At 40.8% G+C, this 16993-nt stretch overlaps 1 protein-coding gene across 1 annotated transcript; it reads left to right on the forward strand.

The window, feature by feature from the left end:
- The first annotated feature begins 344 nt into the window (after nt 1-344).
- Nucleotides 345-16323, forward strand: LOC133367888 (olfactory receptor 13G1-like). Its single transcript, XM_061591974.1, has 4 exons — nt 345-630; nt 2563-2707; nt 14231-14246; nt 15385-16323. Exons 1-4 carry the CDS (start codon nt 345-347, stop codon nt 16321-16323), a joined length of 1386 nt encoding a protein of 461 aa, XP_061447958.1.
- The last annotated feature ends 670 nt before the right edge of the window (nt 16324-16993 follow it).

Consider the following 16993-nt stretch of genomic DNA (forward strand, 5'->3'; position numbering starts at 1 on the left):
CAGCCAACAGCTTCAGATCCAACCTTCTTTACAATGAACTTGCCAGACGAAAATTACTGCATTTTTTTTCACGTAAGTCTCCCCCCGACACTCTTGATTCAACAAACTCTCCGATGGAATCTGCCGCTCTGATGACACCTTTAGTTATGGATTGGTCGTTAAATCATATAAATGAATTTGTGCCTCTGGAAGAAGACTCTTATTCGACCCCCCTAAGCATAGAACTGGCTGCTGCAGACACATTAACTAAGGGGAATTCAACCAACCGCCTCTTATCCTTACATGCTTGTCCTCAACCTGCTCCTATTTTGCCATCATTTCCTCCTTCTTCAAACAAGAGTACGATGACTGATGATCCCCTGGAGGTCCCACCGGCCATTAATGGCATGGGCCCATTACTATTACTGGTCCTTGACGAACTTGATTCAATGAAAACCTTCTTCATGGAATGTAATGCTCTTTTAAAGACTTTGACATTAATAGCGAAAAATCTCATGACAAATAATTCATTGCTCCCAATGGACATTGTAGTTAAACCAAATAAGGTGGACCTTGCTGGAATCGCTGAGCCCGCCACTCATCCAGTCCACCTAAAGAAATCCAAGAAGTTCAAGAAACCAGTGAGGAAAAGTAAGAAATGTAAGAATGTGAAGAATGTTAAGCATCCTTCTTATAAGAAATTTAATTTTAAGCCTTTATTTGAAATTTTGAAAGTATTAGATTCTACAACATTGCAGTCCTCTTTCAAGCCCCCCCTCCTGGACCCTTCTATACCTAACATTACTAATCATTTAAATCGCCTGAACAATTGTCCCCCTTCCTCTCCTTCCCAAAATTTTCAAAATTCACTTCCTAATGTTAATAATGAGGCCGACCTGCCTGTAAGAAAGGAGCACCCAATACTGTCAAAAGAGAAACCTTTATCTCAAAAGGTAATAGAAAATGAACTGTCTACTAGCCACATGAATTTAGTCATAGAGCAAAACAAAGTGGTCCTCCTCAACTTTCCCAACTTTTTGAGGAAACGTGGTCACTATCCTGATAAATATCAGTTCTGTGAGTATATAACCTCTCTTGTACCTATTCAAATTCCCCCTGCAGATATAAGCAGAATTCTCTATCTGTATAGTAACCAACACACAACCAGAGTGGTAGTAACTTTCACAACCAACCAGTTATCAAAGAAATTTTATTCCCTAAAAACATATCTGGCTGAGCATGACTTATTCATTGCTCACTGTTTCAAAAATGTAGCACCGCCTTTTCCTTTGGTGTGCAGAGCTCTTCGATCAAGTAATTTTGTAAGCAACTGTTCAATTCCTCCTTCGGTTTGCACGCATGTGCCCGATTTGGAGCCTCATTGCCCTTCACATGATTTCCAAAATGAATCGCGAGAGTCGGAAGACCTCCAGCTCATTGAAGTTTTCCCTGAGCTCTCTCAAGAAGAGCAAACAAAAATAATTTATAGACTTGACCACTTAAAGGCAGACTTGCGACTTCACCAAAAGCTTCCTTCCTCTGTCCCTTCTCCCTTTAAAGGTTCTTCCCCAGTGGCTTTTCCTATTCCATTAACAGGAGTTATAATCCCTTCCACATTTCCCTCGAAGGAAAGGTGTTATTTGACTCCTGATGAGATTGAAGTAACTTCCCAGCCCTCTCAACACCTACGGCCTTCTTGCCGGGGGGGCACTTTCCCCATTTCAAATGTTAGTGTAATAAGACCCGAATTAGAACAAATTCACCCTTTTGATGATTCAATTCATTGAAATCCTTTGTCACCTCCTATTGGCACTGCATCCCAGACCACCCCTCCTGACCCACCTTCCCCCTCCCTGCCACCAACTTACTATTTTGGAATATAGCAGGCTGGAATAATAAAGCTTCTGACCCCGATCTGTTATCTTTTCTCCATCTTTATGACATCTTATGTTTCCAAGAGACTTGGTTAACAGATGATCAAGATCTTTATGTTAATGGATTCAAATGTTGGACTAAGCCTGCCAAACGTTTGGCCCAGAAAGGCCGGCCCAGTGGAGGTTTAGCATTTTTAATCTCCACTGACCTAAATATCACAGTAACAGAGGTAACATGCTCGTCCCATGATTACTGCGGTCTTAATTATATCTCCTACTTCTTCTCCCACCCCATCGAAATTTCCCCTTTATCCTTTCATAGTCATTAATGTGTACTTTCCCCCTCACGGCCCACTCCCTCGCTCCCAAGTATGGCAGGAGTTTTCTAAATTCATTGAATTGATCTATCAAGAGTATCCTCTATACAATTTAATAATTGGAGGGGATTTCAACGCTAGACTGGGCCCTAGTTTCCCAAAATCTCCAGTTCCTCCTGACCTTTGTCTGGGGGATGTGGTGGTACTGCCCCGCTCTTCACATGATAAGGTGACTAATTCCAATGGCCATGCCTTATATAGGCTACTCCTTAGTGCACATCTTTTATGTCTCAATGGGTCAAAATTTCACTTGTCCAAGGGGGTTTTTACCTTTGTAACTAAAAGAGGAGCTAGTGTGGTTGATTACATTTTGATCTCTCCTCGTTTGCTAGATTGTTTAAAAAACTTTACCATCGAGGACCGATCTGATAGTGATCATTTCCCTCTATCGTTAAAACTCTCCTTTTCAATCAGCTTCATGACTGACCCCCAGACCTTCCCTGATCCAGAGGCAGTCCTGGGCCTGAAACGTCGAAGGTGGTCCCCAACATTAGTGGAACAGGTCAAATCAATTTTAATATCCCCAACTATGATGGACTTATGTGCACAAGCCTCTATCCCAGAAAATGATATCAGTGAGACTTTCAAACGAATTCTTAACCATCTTTACTCAACAGTTACCACTTCCAATACTCAGTCTGCAAATGCACATCCTGGCAGTAAACTGTGGTTTGACAAGTATTGCCTAGCCCAAAAGAAACAACTTTACTATCAAATACATTTTACTAGGTATCACTACTCAGAAACGGCTATAGCCAAACTTCTAAAATTAAAAAAAGATTATAATAACTTATTGAAGTATAAACGAACAACTTATACTACCACAAGTTGGCAACGCCTTGGCCTGGCAGCCCTTTAGGGTAACCAGAGGGAGTTTTGGAGTTTAGTTCATGGCTTTTTATTTGATAAACCACATATTACATCTCCCCCGATTCTCCCACAAACATGGACCCTTCACTTTCAAAATGTTTTCAGAGATTTATCTCCTCAGTCCCATGTCCCACCCTCCCTTCCTTCAGATCCCCCAAATTGGCTACCGGTAACTGAAGCTGAAATTGATAGTTTAATTTCTTCACTTCGCTCCGGAAAAGCCCCAGGCCAAGACATGATTCCCCCAGACCTATATCAAGCCTTTCCCACTTGGTGGTGCCCTATTCTGGCAATACTATTCACAAAAATAAATGAAACTGGATGCATTCCGCCCGGTTGGAAAACGAGTATAGTAATCCCGATATTTAAAAAAGGCGATCCCACCATCCCTTCCAACTACCGCCTGATTAGTCTGTTGGATGTAGCGGCGAAGCTTTATGGGTGCTACCTTCTAAATAAACTTCTGGACTGGGACAGGGAACACTCTGTTATAGCAGATGTCCAGGCAGGGTTCAGGGAAGGGGCTTCCACAATCGATCAATTGTATATCCTTCACCATTTTATCATGAAAGTAAAAATGAGATCTTTAAATTCCCTTTATTTAGTGTTTATCGATTTTGCAGCTGCATTCGATTCAATTGATCGTCCCCTGCTATGGAGGAAATTAGATAAGGCTGGTGTCAACAAAAGACTTCTTTGGCTCCTCCAAATTTTACACTATGACACCAACTTACGAATTAGACTTGGTTTTAGCGGCGGCTTGTCCCAAAATATTCAAATGACAAAGGGTGTAAAGCAAGGATGTATATTGGCCCCTTTTTTATTTATTTTTTTCATTAATGATATTGTTTCCGCCATGGCCTCTCCTGCATTTTCCCCCCCTGCAATTAAACAAAGGAAAATTCCTGTTTTACTTTACGCCGATGATTTACTTCTCCTCTTGCAGAATAGGATTGGTTTCAAACGAATGCTTTTACAGCTGCAAGATTACTGCAATTCACAATCTCTCCAAATCAATTATACTAAATCCAAAGTAATGGTCTGTGGAAAACATAGCAAGGCTAAAACCACATGGCTTTTAAATGGACATAGCCTGGAACAAGTTCACACCTTCAAATATTTGGGGATATATATCAACAACAAATTGTCTTGGTCGCATCAATTGGCCCATATAAAGCTTCAAGCGTTAAGGGCCTTTGGCCTGCTGAAGAAATTTTTCTACTCTAAGGGAGGCCAATTGATGAGACCCATGGTCAAACTCTATACATCCAAAATTTTACCGGCAATTTTGTACAGGAGTGAGATTTGGGGCCCTTCTTTACACCTTTCCCTTGAGCCACTCCAAAACACCTTCTATAAACATATCTTAGGTCTTCCTAAAGGCACACTGGCAGCTCATTTGAGATCCGAACTCAACTACCCTTCCTTAATGGCCAAAATTGATCTAGCGTATTTACGCTACTGGAAAAAACTGTCGGCTATTGACCCGCCCTCTTTGGCTAAATGGTGTTGGGAGGAGCAGCTGGTAAATGGGGGCTGGGCAAAAAACTTTCCAGCCCTAGGCGTACAGTACCTCTTATCCCCCTCTTTGCTCTGTAACCTTAATTCCAATACTTTGCGCAATCAGAGCTATGACTGTGATTCACATCAAGGTAGTGCAGTGATTGTAAATTCACACTTCTCTAGATGGTACCAGCACATTAATTTTAATAGCGCCTGGCCCACTTACTTAGATATTTTGACAAGAGCCCCACTTCGAAGAGCCTATACCGAACTCCGCTTTCAGGTGATGCCTTCGTCCTTTTTAAAGGTAGATATCTCGGCATTCCATTCGATCAAAGGCTATGTATAGCTGGGTGTAAGGTGCCAGAGGATTTACTACATTACATATTAGCTTGTCCAATGTTCTCTTATCCAAGAACAAAATTTCTATTGCCATTATTTGATATGAATGACGATTTGAATAGGTCCCAAAAAGTAATTTTTTTATTATCTTCGGTTCAACCTCACGTAGTAATTTCTACCGCACACTTTGCCTTGGCGGCAAAGAAACTTAGAACCAGTTTTGTTAAGAATAGTGGTTTCTAATAATGTTCAAATTTCATATTCAATTCAAGAATTGTTTTATTGTTTCAATGTATATATTTCTATATTTCTTTTGTATCAGCCTATGGCTACACACAAATTATTAATAAACGAAACGAAACGAATTTACAAATGATTAATTTGGTATACATTTTAAGTGTGCCTTTCTTCCTTGGGGCGGTCATGGTCCCTGACCTTGAGGGGCAGGTTAGGCTGAGAGATGCTGCATAGCACATGGTCACCAAGTAAACTATATAGCTCATTTCCATTTTAAAATTTAATTAAAATGATTTATATGTAGACCAAGTTTATAAAGTAATGGAGATCCACATAATACTGTTATGAGCATGGGGGGGGGCTGGAATGGATGATTTCTGTGGGTCACCTTTCCAGCCTCTGATTTGGAATCCTATGCCTGGGAGGCTGGCTCTGCTAGCCAGATGAATCTCCTTTGTTAATCAAATAGAGTGGCTAGGTAGTTAATGGTCCTATTTAGTTGCCCCGGCAACTGGTGAAAGGGGCTAGGAAGATCCTTTTTGTCATTTTAAACTCTACTGGAGGAGTGTCCCGCCCACTCCTGGGCGGGGAGAAGTGTGTTTGGAACTGGAAGTGTGTGTACTGGAGAACTAGGGCTGCAGGCATGCAGAGAGGCTGACTCCCTGCATCGTGGCGATAGGATGCCCCTGAACCTAGATGGAAAAGCTGGATATTAGACTGCTGATGCCTTGAACCCCTCCATCCTAAGCTCAGTTTGGAATGTGTGTACATAAATAAACCATATTTCATAAAGACACCACAGTCTCCGCTGGCCTTCTTCCCAAAGGAAACCAAACCCTGGATGGGTGCAGGGACCCCCTGAAATCTCACCGCTCGGAGATTGGGGGAGGCGTGCAACACTGGTGTCAGTCGTGGGATTGAGTTTCCTAGAAGAAGCCTTGGGAGCAAGGTGTGCCTGAGTCAAGATTGAGGGGAGAACAGCATTTCTCCTGGAACAGATGAAATTGATGTTCCAGCTAGACCAGCAGCAAAGGCAGAAAGAACGCCAGGAGGACCAGCAGCAAAGGCAACAGGAGCACCAGGAGCATTGGAAATGAATGGGAGAGATATATGAAAGCATCTTTGGAGAGAAAAAGGAGACCCCATGTGAGGAGGTGAGAGCCCTGCCTGATCAGCCACTACAAGGGGTCGACGGTGACCCAGGAGTCCAGCTGCAGAGCACCCAGATGGAGGTGGCTAAAGAGATCCAGAAAGTGGATGGGCAGCTGGAGGGAGTGGGCTGTAAGGAGTTGCAGTCAGTAGTGGAGGAAGAAGAAGTTTTGATTGTCCAGGAGCCTGCCAGGGGGGGAAACAGCAGAGAGCTGGAAGTGAAGCCCCAAGATTTGAAGGAGGACAGGCTGGAAAAAGAAGAGGAAGATGCCTTCGAAGAAAGTAAAATAGAGGCTGGAGAAGAGATGCTGCTGATAGATTTCTCTGCTCCCTGTGTGCCAGCTGTGGAAGAGAAAGTGCAGGAGGAAGAAAAAGCTTCAGACAAAGGTGAACTAGAGGCTGGAGAGGAGCTGCCAGTGCCTGGAGAAATGGCTGTGAAAGAAAAGGTGCAGCAGGAGAAACCTGAGAAGGGAGTTCAAGTCCAAGAGAAGCTCCCAGCGCCTGGAGAGATGGGTGAGATAAAATCCCCAAGTGACTTTGTCCCTTGGGTGCCCCATAATGGTCTTGTGGGGTGGGATGCAGCTCCTATGATGGGTGCAGTCCTTGGGCGAATTCCAGCAGTGAGAGGCACCCAGTACCCAGTGAGTTTGGAGGGTAAGAGACACTGGGAGGGTTTCCTGCCTCTGTTTGGGCCCATGTTTCATACTGGAGATTGTGAGGGAGGACAGAGAAGATTTCTTTCTGCCAGCCTGGGTGGACTAGGCCAGCTAATCTTTAAGAAGATCCCCCTGGATAAAGACTTGTGGCAGAACTTTGATTTGGCGTTTGGGGCAGGAGACCAAGTGGACTGGCTTGAAGACTTTTCCCAGAGCAGAGAGTGGCAAGAACATGGCTACAGCCTGCCATGTGCTGGGGAGGAAACAAATCTGTTCCTGGAAAGGAGTCCCAACCCCCTGCAGGCAGCAGCAGGGATCAGCTTGGACTGGGAACACCATGAAGCCCCAAGACAAAGGGCCATGTTGGCAACCGCATGGCTTCGGGGTGGGGGTTGTGCTTATGGGACTGTGTAATGCTGTTGATTTGTGCCTTTCTGCATGCTGGTGGGGATATGAGCTGTTTAATGGGTTTTTTTAGGAATCATGCTATAGGGGTTTTTTGTAATAAGATTTTAATGTTTAGGATTTGTTATTCTGTGACTTGGATTGTGGGTGTATGTACAACTGTTTGGGAAATAAGGAGTAAATGTACATGTGGTTGAGGGCATGCTTAAACATGTCAGGAACTCAGGCAACTGCCAAGTTATGAGGACTGGGTAAGCTGTTGGATGCAGAACTGTGACTGGGAGCTCCAAGAAAGAAGAGGAAGCCCAAAGAGAGTAATTAATGGGAAAAGGTGCTGTAAGGGAATGGACTGTTTTTGTACTTGTATGGAAATGAGACTGTAATATGACTATGCTTTTAATGATGTATATTGCAATGTCTTGCTAACCAGTATCTGTTATTTCTTTGTAGGAAAAGTTGTTATTCTGTTGTTGTTTTTGCAGGTCTGGGACAGACCTCTTTCAGAGAAGGGTGTAGTGTTATGAGCATGGGGGGGCCTGGAATGGATGATTTCTGTGGGTCACCTTTCCAGCCTCTGATTTGGAATCCTATGCCTGGGAGGCTGGCTCTGCTAGCCAGATGAATCTCCTTTGTTAATCAAATAGAGTGGCTAGGTAGTTAATGGTCCTATTTAGTTGCCCCGGCAACTGGTGAAAGGGGCTAGGAAGATCCTTTTTGTCATTTTAAACTCTACTGGAGGAGAGTCTCCCCGCCCACTCCTGGGTGGCGAGAAGTGTGTTTGGAACTGGAAGTGTGTGTACTGGAGAACTAGGGCTGCAGGCATGCAGAGAGGCTGGCTCCCTGCATCGTGGCGATAGGATGCCCCTGCACCTAGATGGAAAAGCTAGATATTAGACTGCTGATGCCTTGAACCCCTCCATCCTAAGCTCAGGTTGGAATGTGTGCACATAAATAAACCATATTTCATAAAGACACCGCAGTCTCCGCTGGCCTTCCCAAAGGAAACCAAACCCTGGATGGGCACAGGGACCCCCTGAAATCTCACCGCTCGGAGATTGGGGGAGGCGCGCAACAATACATTTAAAGCACATCCAACTTGCATTTAAAGCACATGACCTCCCAAAGAATCCTTGGAAGTGATGGTTCCCACCACCCTTAACAAACTACAGTTCCCAGGATTCTGTGGTGGGATTCATGTGCTTCAAATGTATGTTGAATGTGCTTTAAATGCATGGTGTGGATCTGCCCTAGTATGCTGTGCATTCTTTAGTGAATTGAAAAGAACAATTTTAAAAGATACATTTTTTAAAGGGCTGTAGCTCAGTGGCAGGGCACATGCTTTGCTGCAAAGGTCGAAAATTCAGTTTTTTAGAAGACACTATTGCCTGGAATCCTGGAGAGCCAATGCTAGTCCATGTCATCAGTACTGATCTAGATGGTACCAAATGGCCTGACTCGGTACAAAAGAGGAAAGAGACACATGGGCCACAGTGACTCCAAAATTTAATTATTTTATGTACAACATTTATATGCTGTTTTAATGTAAAAAGCCTCCAAGTGGTTTATAGCAGGAATTAAAACAATAAAATTATTGGCAAAAACAGTTAAATACAGGTATTTTAAAACATTCAAAATAATAAAACCAACAATGAGTTAAAAATAGATAAAAATAATAGCTTATATGTGCCTGGTTAGGCTTGCCTAAACAAAAGTATTTTTAGAAAGTGCCAAAAAGAGTACAATGAAGGTACCTGCTAATGTCAATAGGCAGGGAGTTCCAAAGCTTTGATGCTGCCATACTAACGGATCAGTTTCTTACAAAGTAAATGAAATGCAAATAGAAAAACAAAAACAAAAGGCAGTGATAATTTCTTAACTGCAATACCATACCAACCACAACAAGATTCCTACGAGTAAGGCAGAAAGCTCAGCATCCGAAAACCAGTCAGGATTTCTAGCCAAAAACCAAAACTAAAAAAAATCCTGGCAGTCAATCACCCAAGGTCACAGAAATCCCCAGGCATCACAACCTGACCCAGGGGCTGCAGTTAATGCAGAATGCTGTGGCACAATTGCTGACATGAGTGAGACCTTATCAGCACATAATACCTCTGCTCTGAAATCTGTACTGGTTGCAACAACAGTGGTTCCATAAGCTCCATTCAACCTTCTTAAACCCATCGATGATGCACCTTGTTGTTTGTTTCTTGTCCAATAGCGGTAAAAAAGAATTCACATACTGGGCAGCATGGCTGCAATTGTTGTCCCCATGCTTCTGGCTATGAAGGTAGACCAAATCTGTAAATTATATTCACTGGAATTGGATTGGCTGACAAACTGAGTTTATAGCAGCCCACAGGGGAGACTGAAAGGGGTAGAGAATCTTCTTACTCATTATACAGTTTGTATTTTCTTTAAAGGCTAGTTGACGATAATAAAAATGTTGCTTTGTAGGAATGCCTCATAACCTCCTTTTATGTTCTGGTTCTATCTTTGTACAGAAAGCAAATAGGGCAAAGACATTATAAGCATCTAGTCTCTCATTCATAGCAAACTAAACCTGATAGCGTAGCTGAATTTTTTTTCTACTCCACTGAGAGGAGAGCGGAGGATACATACCTGGAATGAGATAATGACTTCCTAATGATATCTCAAATGTCTTTTTCCCAGTGGCACAGCTATGTTATATAAAGAAGGCTTTCAAAGCTGATCACTGGCATTGTTCAGAAAGGGAGTGTGTCTAGAAGAGGATCAATCTTGCTCTCACTAATCGACTTTAGTGCTCTCCTGTAGCCAAATGATATATCAGAAAATAATTCTAAGCAAAAATAAGGAGTTGGGAGAAGTCTTGGGAGGTCAGCCACTTACAGTAATGAAGGTAAGTGTTTCATTTCATCATTATCCACAGCCTGAATACCCTACAAGATACAACAAATATCTACAAAATACAATAGCAGAGCAATAATGTGTGGGACACCATGTTGGCTTCTCATGCCCCATATGGATGCTTACTAGTGTTTCTCCACGCACCCTTTGAATGTGACCTTGCATGGTGAAAATGCATCTTGCTTACCTGGATGAAGGATGGACAGATACATATGTACTGTATGTGTATGGAAATGTTTGTGTGACTGCAATATAGCCAAGTGACTATGACTATAGCCAGTAGTTGACTTGGCTACAGTGACACATGCCTTGGTGACATCGAGGCTTGACTACTGTTATGCACTGTACATAGTGCTGCCTTTGTGAACGGTTTGGAAACTACAGTTGGTTCAAAATGCTGCAGCCAGAAAGTTAATGTTAGTTTCCGGGCTCAATTCAAAGTGCTGGTTTTGACATTTAAAGCCCCAAATGGCTTTGGACCAGTGTATCTGGGGGACTGCTTTCGTCCATATGCCCCTGCCCTGGATTTAAGATCATCCACCTCTGGTCTCCTCTGCGCGCCTGCAATTAAAGAAGTCAGACTGACAGGTACATGTGAGAGAGCCTTTTCAGTTGTGTCTCCTAGGTTTTGGAATTCCCTGCCTCAAGAAGCCTGTTCTGCTCCCTTCCTGATGGTTTTCCGGAAACTTGTAAAAGCTATTCTGTTCGGGAGAGCCTTTGACAGGGTCTGACGAGTGAGTCTGACACTTTATTTACATTTTTTATTTTTTATTTTTTATTTTCTCTTTTTTAATTTTTCTCTTGTGGTTTTTACTATTATCTCCCCATATTTGTACTCTTATATATACATGTAGGTTTCTCAGTTTGTTTGTGTATATATACACAAACTCCCTCTGCTAGCATCCCCCCTCCCATAGAGTTCAGGCATATCCCTGACCCTTCTAAGATGCAGGTGTCTATAGAGGTCAGAACAATAAAGTTTTCTTTTATGAAGTTCCTTAAATTAACCCGTTTTAGGATCCAAGCCATAAAATGTTGGCAGTCAGAAAAGGCATTGATGGCAGATAGGTGCACATAGCATTCATCTTTCTTCTTTGGCTATGTGGTATTTTGTTTCTAAGACGGTGAATAGAGACATATCTAAAGAGAGTCTCTTTTTAGTTCTGTGATAGCATTATTCCTGATTCAGCTGGGGGGTGGGGGGTGGGAACAGGAGAGAAAGTAGAGCCTCTTTGAGTCTCAATGCTGTGGTAGACACTATACAAACTTTTTAAAGAAGCCAAGTCCTTGGGCTGGATGCAGACTTAACATCGTTGCATTTACTTCCCATTGAAATCAATGGGACAAATTAGGGATGACTAATATTTCACACTGATTGCAGTGAGACCAACCCTTTGCTACCAGCTTATAACATATAAATTATCATTGCAGCTGCAGCTGTAATGGTTGAAATGACTAGGCTGTTGCTGAAGCATCTCCTGGTGAGTTTGGGCATTTTCCAGAGTACAGATTAAAATGCTGCTACAAACACTCACAAACCTTAATATTGGGCCAAGTAGTACAAAGCAAGGCTGTGCTGGCCAGGGATCTTCTGTATTCCGAGGTAGTCTCCGAGCCAGTGTGTAATGTCATCAAACCCAATCAATGTCTGACATTTCTGGCCCCTCTTCTACCACGGATGTCAAGAATGGCCAGGCTGCAGTGGTGGTGGTGTCTCTGCCACACGGGAGAGCCATGCCAATAGGGGATGTGGGACTGTATTGTACCCTTGGGTTTTGTTTTTTTTTAAAAATGATTTTAATCATTCTGTTAAGTATTTTATCTAAACTCTTCACACTAGTATTGATCACTTTATTTTCGATTGAAAGATTCCTAGAATCATGTTCAAAGCTACACAAAAAACAAGCAAAGCTTGGCAGGTTTCAATATTAACCAGTATTTTCCAGCAGCCTGTTGACGCAGTGACCCAGAGGAATCAAAGTGCCCATTCAGAATTAGAGCAAATAAAAGTCCCAAGACCAGATGTTATTTGGAACCTTGCCATTATACTAGCCGGAGCTGATGGAACAACATCTGGAGGTCCACAGTTTTCCTATCCTTGCATTAAATGAATGAATAAGGAAATTAGAGGTATTACAATTGGGGATGTGATATTGCAAATATGGGCCAATAACTAACCTTTACTATTCCCTGAATCTCTCCATTAATGACTCTTTTCTTTGAATGAATCAATGAATGAATGAAACTTTATTTTTACCCCGCCCTTTTTCCAAACTGGAACTCAGAGCTGCTTACAAATAAAACTACATGTAGTTAAAAACATACAAAAATATACAATTAAAATACAATTAAACTATACACAACCTTAAAACCATGAAACAGGCACTTAAAATACTAAAAAATATTTTAGAATAATACAAATAACAGCATAAAACAATAAACAAACCTTGTAGAGCCCAATCCTAAACACCTTCTATCTCAAAAGCCTGTCGGAATAAAAAAAGTCTTTACTTGCCGACGGAAGGATGGCAAGGAGGGAGCCATTCGTGCTTCCCTAGGAAGGGAGTTCCAGGACCTAGGAGCTGCCACTGAGAAGGCCCTATCGCGTGTCCCCACCAATCACACTTGCAAAGGTGTTGGGACTGAGAGAAGGGCCTCTCCTGAAGATCTCAGGGTCTGGTTAGGCTCATATATGGAGATACAGTGTGACAAATAGCCTGGACCTCTTTGAATTGTTTTAAGCGAGCTAGAATGTACTATGACTTTTAAGCAAGCTGGAATATACCATATATTGAAGACAAAGGGTGTAGAAAGAACATGCTATGTTATGCTACTTTATTAAAATGATAAAATTTTTGAATATATTGATTTGGCTCAACAAGATATTGAAGTTTCCATTTTACATATTTTAATACATATTTATTTAACAAATCTAATTTTTCACTTGAATGTAAAAAACCTCGATGCAACAGTTCACAACAGTTTAATTACATTCTCAAGAACTAATGCATTATATATAAATATATCCTTATTTTTGAAGGGGAGAGGAAAAACTGAACAACTGTAGTTCCAAACTTTAGTTTTCACGTTGATCTATTTCATCAGAGATTCAAGAATGGAGACACCAACTAAGGTAAGCTGGGGGAAAGTTTTAATAAGAGCATGTCTGATAAACCAATGGAAGACAATGCGTCATAATGGCCAGGCTTTTTAATGGATGTTTCTGTGTGAGTATTGTTTTATAAGATTCTGTACTTAAGGCACTTTATACCTTTCATTATCCAATGCATTTTGTTGGAGATGTCAGCAAGACTATAGATTTTGAACTTATTTGGTGAACTTGAAAGACATACTGTTTTGAGCTAAGGTGAGTTCTATAAAAGAAAAGATTGCTGGGTCCAAATTACCAGTGGATCAATAGTCCTCTTATGGCCTGGGGGCTGAGTATACACTCCAATCTACTCTGTCCCAATCTTGGGACTCTTCCCAAGCCATTTCTCCTTAGGCCAAACCCTCTGTCTCTAGGTCACACCTCCATTGGCCCTGATCACCACTGTCTTCAAATGCTTTTCCATGACTGGAATGTGTCCTTGATCTGTAATAAGGCCTGGTAATGTGGTTACCAGAAGATTATCCTTTGGAAAATGCAACCCTTGGGCTGAAAATGTTTCCCATCCCCAACTTACAGTGAGGTTGGATGGATTGTTATCACTTAAGAGTACAAAGCTGATAATGAATTAGTCCTGCTTAGATATGAAAAGAGTAAGATATATTCCATCTTCAAGAGAATAGAAAAGCAATATATTTCATAGTAAATTATTATTATTATTATTATTATTATACTAATAATAATAATATTAATATTATTGCTATTACTATTACCATTATTATGCTATTGCATTTATTTATTGAATTGATAAAATTGTTGAATATATTAATTTGGCTCAACAAGTATTGAAATCAGAAAAGTCAATATCAGAATGCCAGAAATAAGTTGTTAGAAGTTCATAGAATCATAGAATAGTAGACTTGCAAGGGGCCTGTAAGGCCATCAAATCCAACCCCTACAAGTTGTAGAAGAAATTTTAGTTAAAAAATTGAACAATATTAATTATAATTAGATGATGTAGTAGAATAACTACTTTGTGTTTCTTTTCTTTTGTTTAAATTACTGTTTGATTATGTAAATGTAACTATGATTTGTTTTCAACCCTTCTGTGTTTGTGATGAGGTTGTTATAATCTGCTTCATCAATAAAACTTTAAAAAACTAATTTAACCAGAGAGCATGGTGAAATGAGTCTGTTTACATAGAAAGGATGTAAGATATCACCTCAAACAGTACAATCTTTCTTTGAAACACGTCCCACCATGTTCACTGGAGCTTCTCCATAGGGAGCTACAAATGATTGTGCATCATGAATTAGTCCTTTAAGGATTTATATCCATATACAAATTCAGAGGATCCTTCACCTGATCACCTGTAGATTTACATATCTGCGTGTACAAATGTTGTTTTGTTAGTTTGTTTTAAATCACACACATAGCAATACCTTTTCAGTCACTTATAGTGAACAATAGCACTATGAATCCAGGGACTTTCCAAACTGGGAACAATTATCAGTATGTTTCAACAAATGCTCACATTCACCTACAAATGATTCACTGAGACCATTTATGGTACTCATCCTCATCAAGGAATGGCAAATGTAAGTAAAGATTGAACATGGTGCTCTTTTGACAGGCCCTGGGTCCCTGCTTATATGGGAACACCTATGCGTCTTTTCTTGGGGGGGGGTCAGCCTGAATGTCTTGGGCATGTCTGATGTCAATGGGACTTATTTCTAACTAACTGTGCATGGAATTGTATCTAAGGGTGAACATAATCTGAGATTTCAAGACTGGTTTCCCATAATCTTGCAAATAATGGGGGAAGTCAAACAGATGCCAATTTTCTTCATTTAGCATAGAAAGAGAGAAAGGGTTAGAAGCAAAGAGAATAAGTGAAAGAGAAAGGTTTGAACTATGTACAAATTATGACAATTAATTCAACTTACAATACAATTTATGTGTTTAGGACACTGGCATCAGAGATACTGAAATAAAGAACCAGTCTGCTACTATGGAGTTTACACTAGTCGGTCTCACTAGCTCTGCAGAAGTACAGACACTTCTCTTTGGGATATTCACACTCATCTATGCTGCTGCTTTAGTTGGTAACTTCCTACTCATCTTTATCATATGTAGTTGCAGAAAACTCCACACTCCCATGTACTTCCTGCTCATCAATTTGTCCTTAGTGAATGTATTTTCCATCTCAGTTACAACTCCAAAATTGCTCCAGACTCTTTGGACCCACAGAAAGACCATCTCTTTTTATGGCTGCTTTACACAGGTGTTTTTGTTCATATGGTGTTTGGGAACAGAGCTTTTTATCCTCTCATTTATGGCTTTTGACCGTTATGCTGCTATCTGCCATCCTTTGCAGTATACACTCATCATGAGGAAGGAAGTGTGTGTTGGTATAGCCAGTGGAGTGTGGCTTGCTGGCATAGCCAATTCTGCTGTAAACGTTGGACTTATGCTGAAGCTTTCCTTCTGCAACTCTAACATAGTCAACCATTTCTACTGTGATATACCCCCACTTTTAAAGCTTTCATGTTCTGACACCAGCCTGAATGAGTTGATGGCTTTTGTGGCAGATGTGATCTATGGGATTTGTAGCTGTGGGTTAACGCTAACATCTTACTTCTTTATCCTGAGAGCTATCTTGAGAATCCGTTCCACTGAAGGGAAGAAGAAAGCTTTCTCCACATGTTCCTCCCATATCATTGTAGTCAGTTTTTACTTCTCTACAGCCATTTACACATATATAAGGCCCAGCTCAGACTACTCTCTAGACAAAGACAAATTTGTTTCTCTCCTTTATTCAGTGGTAACCCCAGTGGTGAATCCACTCATATATTCTCTGAGAAACAAAGAAGTAAAAGAGGCACTCAAGACAATTACTGGAAGAGGCCGGCGGCTCCAGAGACCTCAAGATTGATCAGCAAAGATCTTCAATAACAAGACTGCTGCTGCTGTTTTTGTTAGTGGGAGGAGTTAAATAGGAGATAACTTGGCAGAAGCAAACTCTTGGAATGTTAATGTGCACCAAAACATGATCCATATGATTGAGAATCATAAAAAAACATTTTAAGTAGAGACCTTATCCTATTTTGTGTCTGCATTGGGATTGCCCTTTAATATGTTTTGTAATTTTTTTAAAAAAAGATGTTTTTAAAGCTTTTTTAAAAATGTTTTTAAATATGTTTTGTTTTACTATATTTTAATGATTTTTTGTTTTATTATATTTATAGTCTTTTTTATGGTGTTTTAAAGTGGTTTTAGTGTTTTTGTTTGCCGCCCTGGGCTCCTATGGGGAGGAAGGGTGGAATATAAATCAAACACATAAATAAATAATAAAATAAATAAAATCCAGGCTTTCTTAAATCTGTACGCATTATAGGTTTTCACTGAAAATACATCCACGTGGATCCTAAAATCTTCCTCATTACCGGCTTGTATTTTGAAGTGGAAACCATCTGACTTAATAGACACAGTAATTCTTCATGAGTAATGTTGTGGTTGCCACAAAGAGGTGTTTTCTGCATGTATACTATGTCTAAGGCTCCTGACTAGGTTTATCGTGTTCTTTCTCAATCCTGGGGCCTATA

The sequence above is a fragment of the Rhineura floridana genome, chromosome 11, assembly GCF_030035675.1.
Source record: "Rhineura floridana isolate rRhiFlo1 chromosome 11, rRhiFlo1.hap2, whole genome shotgun sequence".
Taxonomy (NCBI): Eukaryota; Metazoa; Chordata; class Lepidosauria; order Squamata; family Rhineuridae; genus Rhineura; species Rhineura floridana.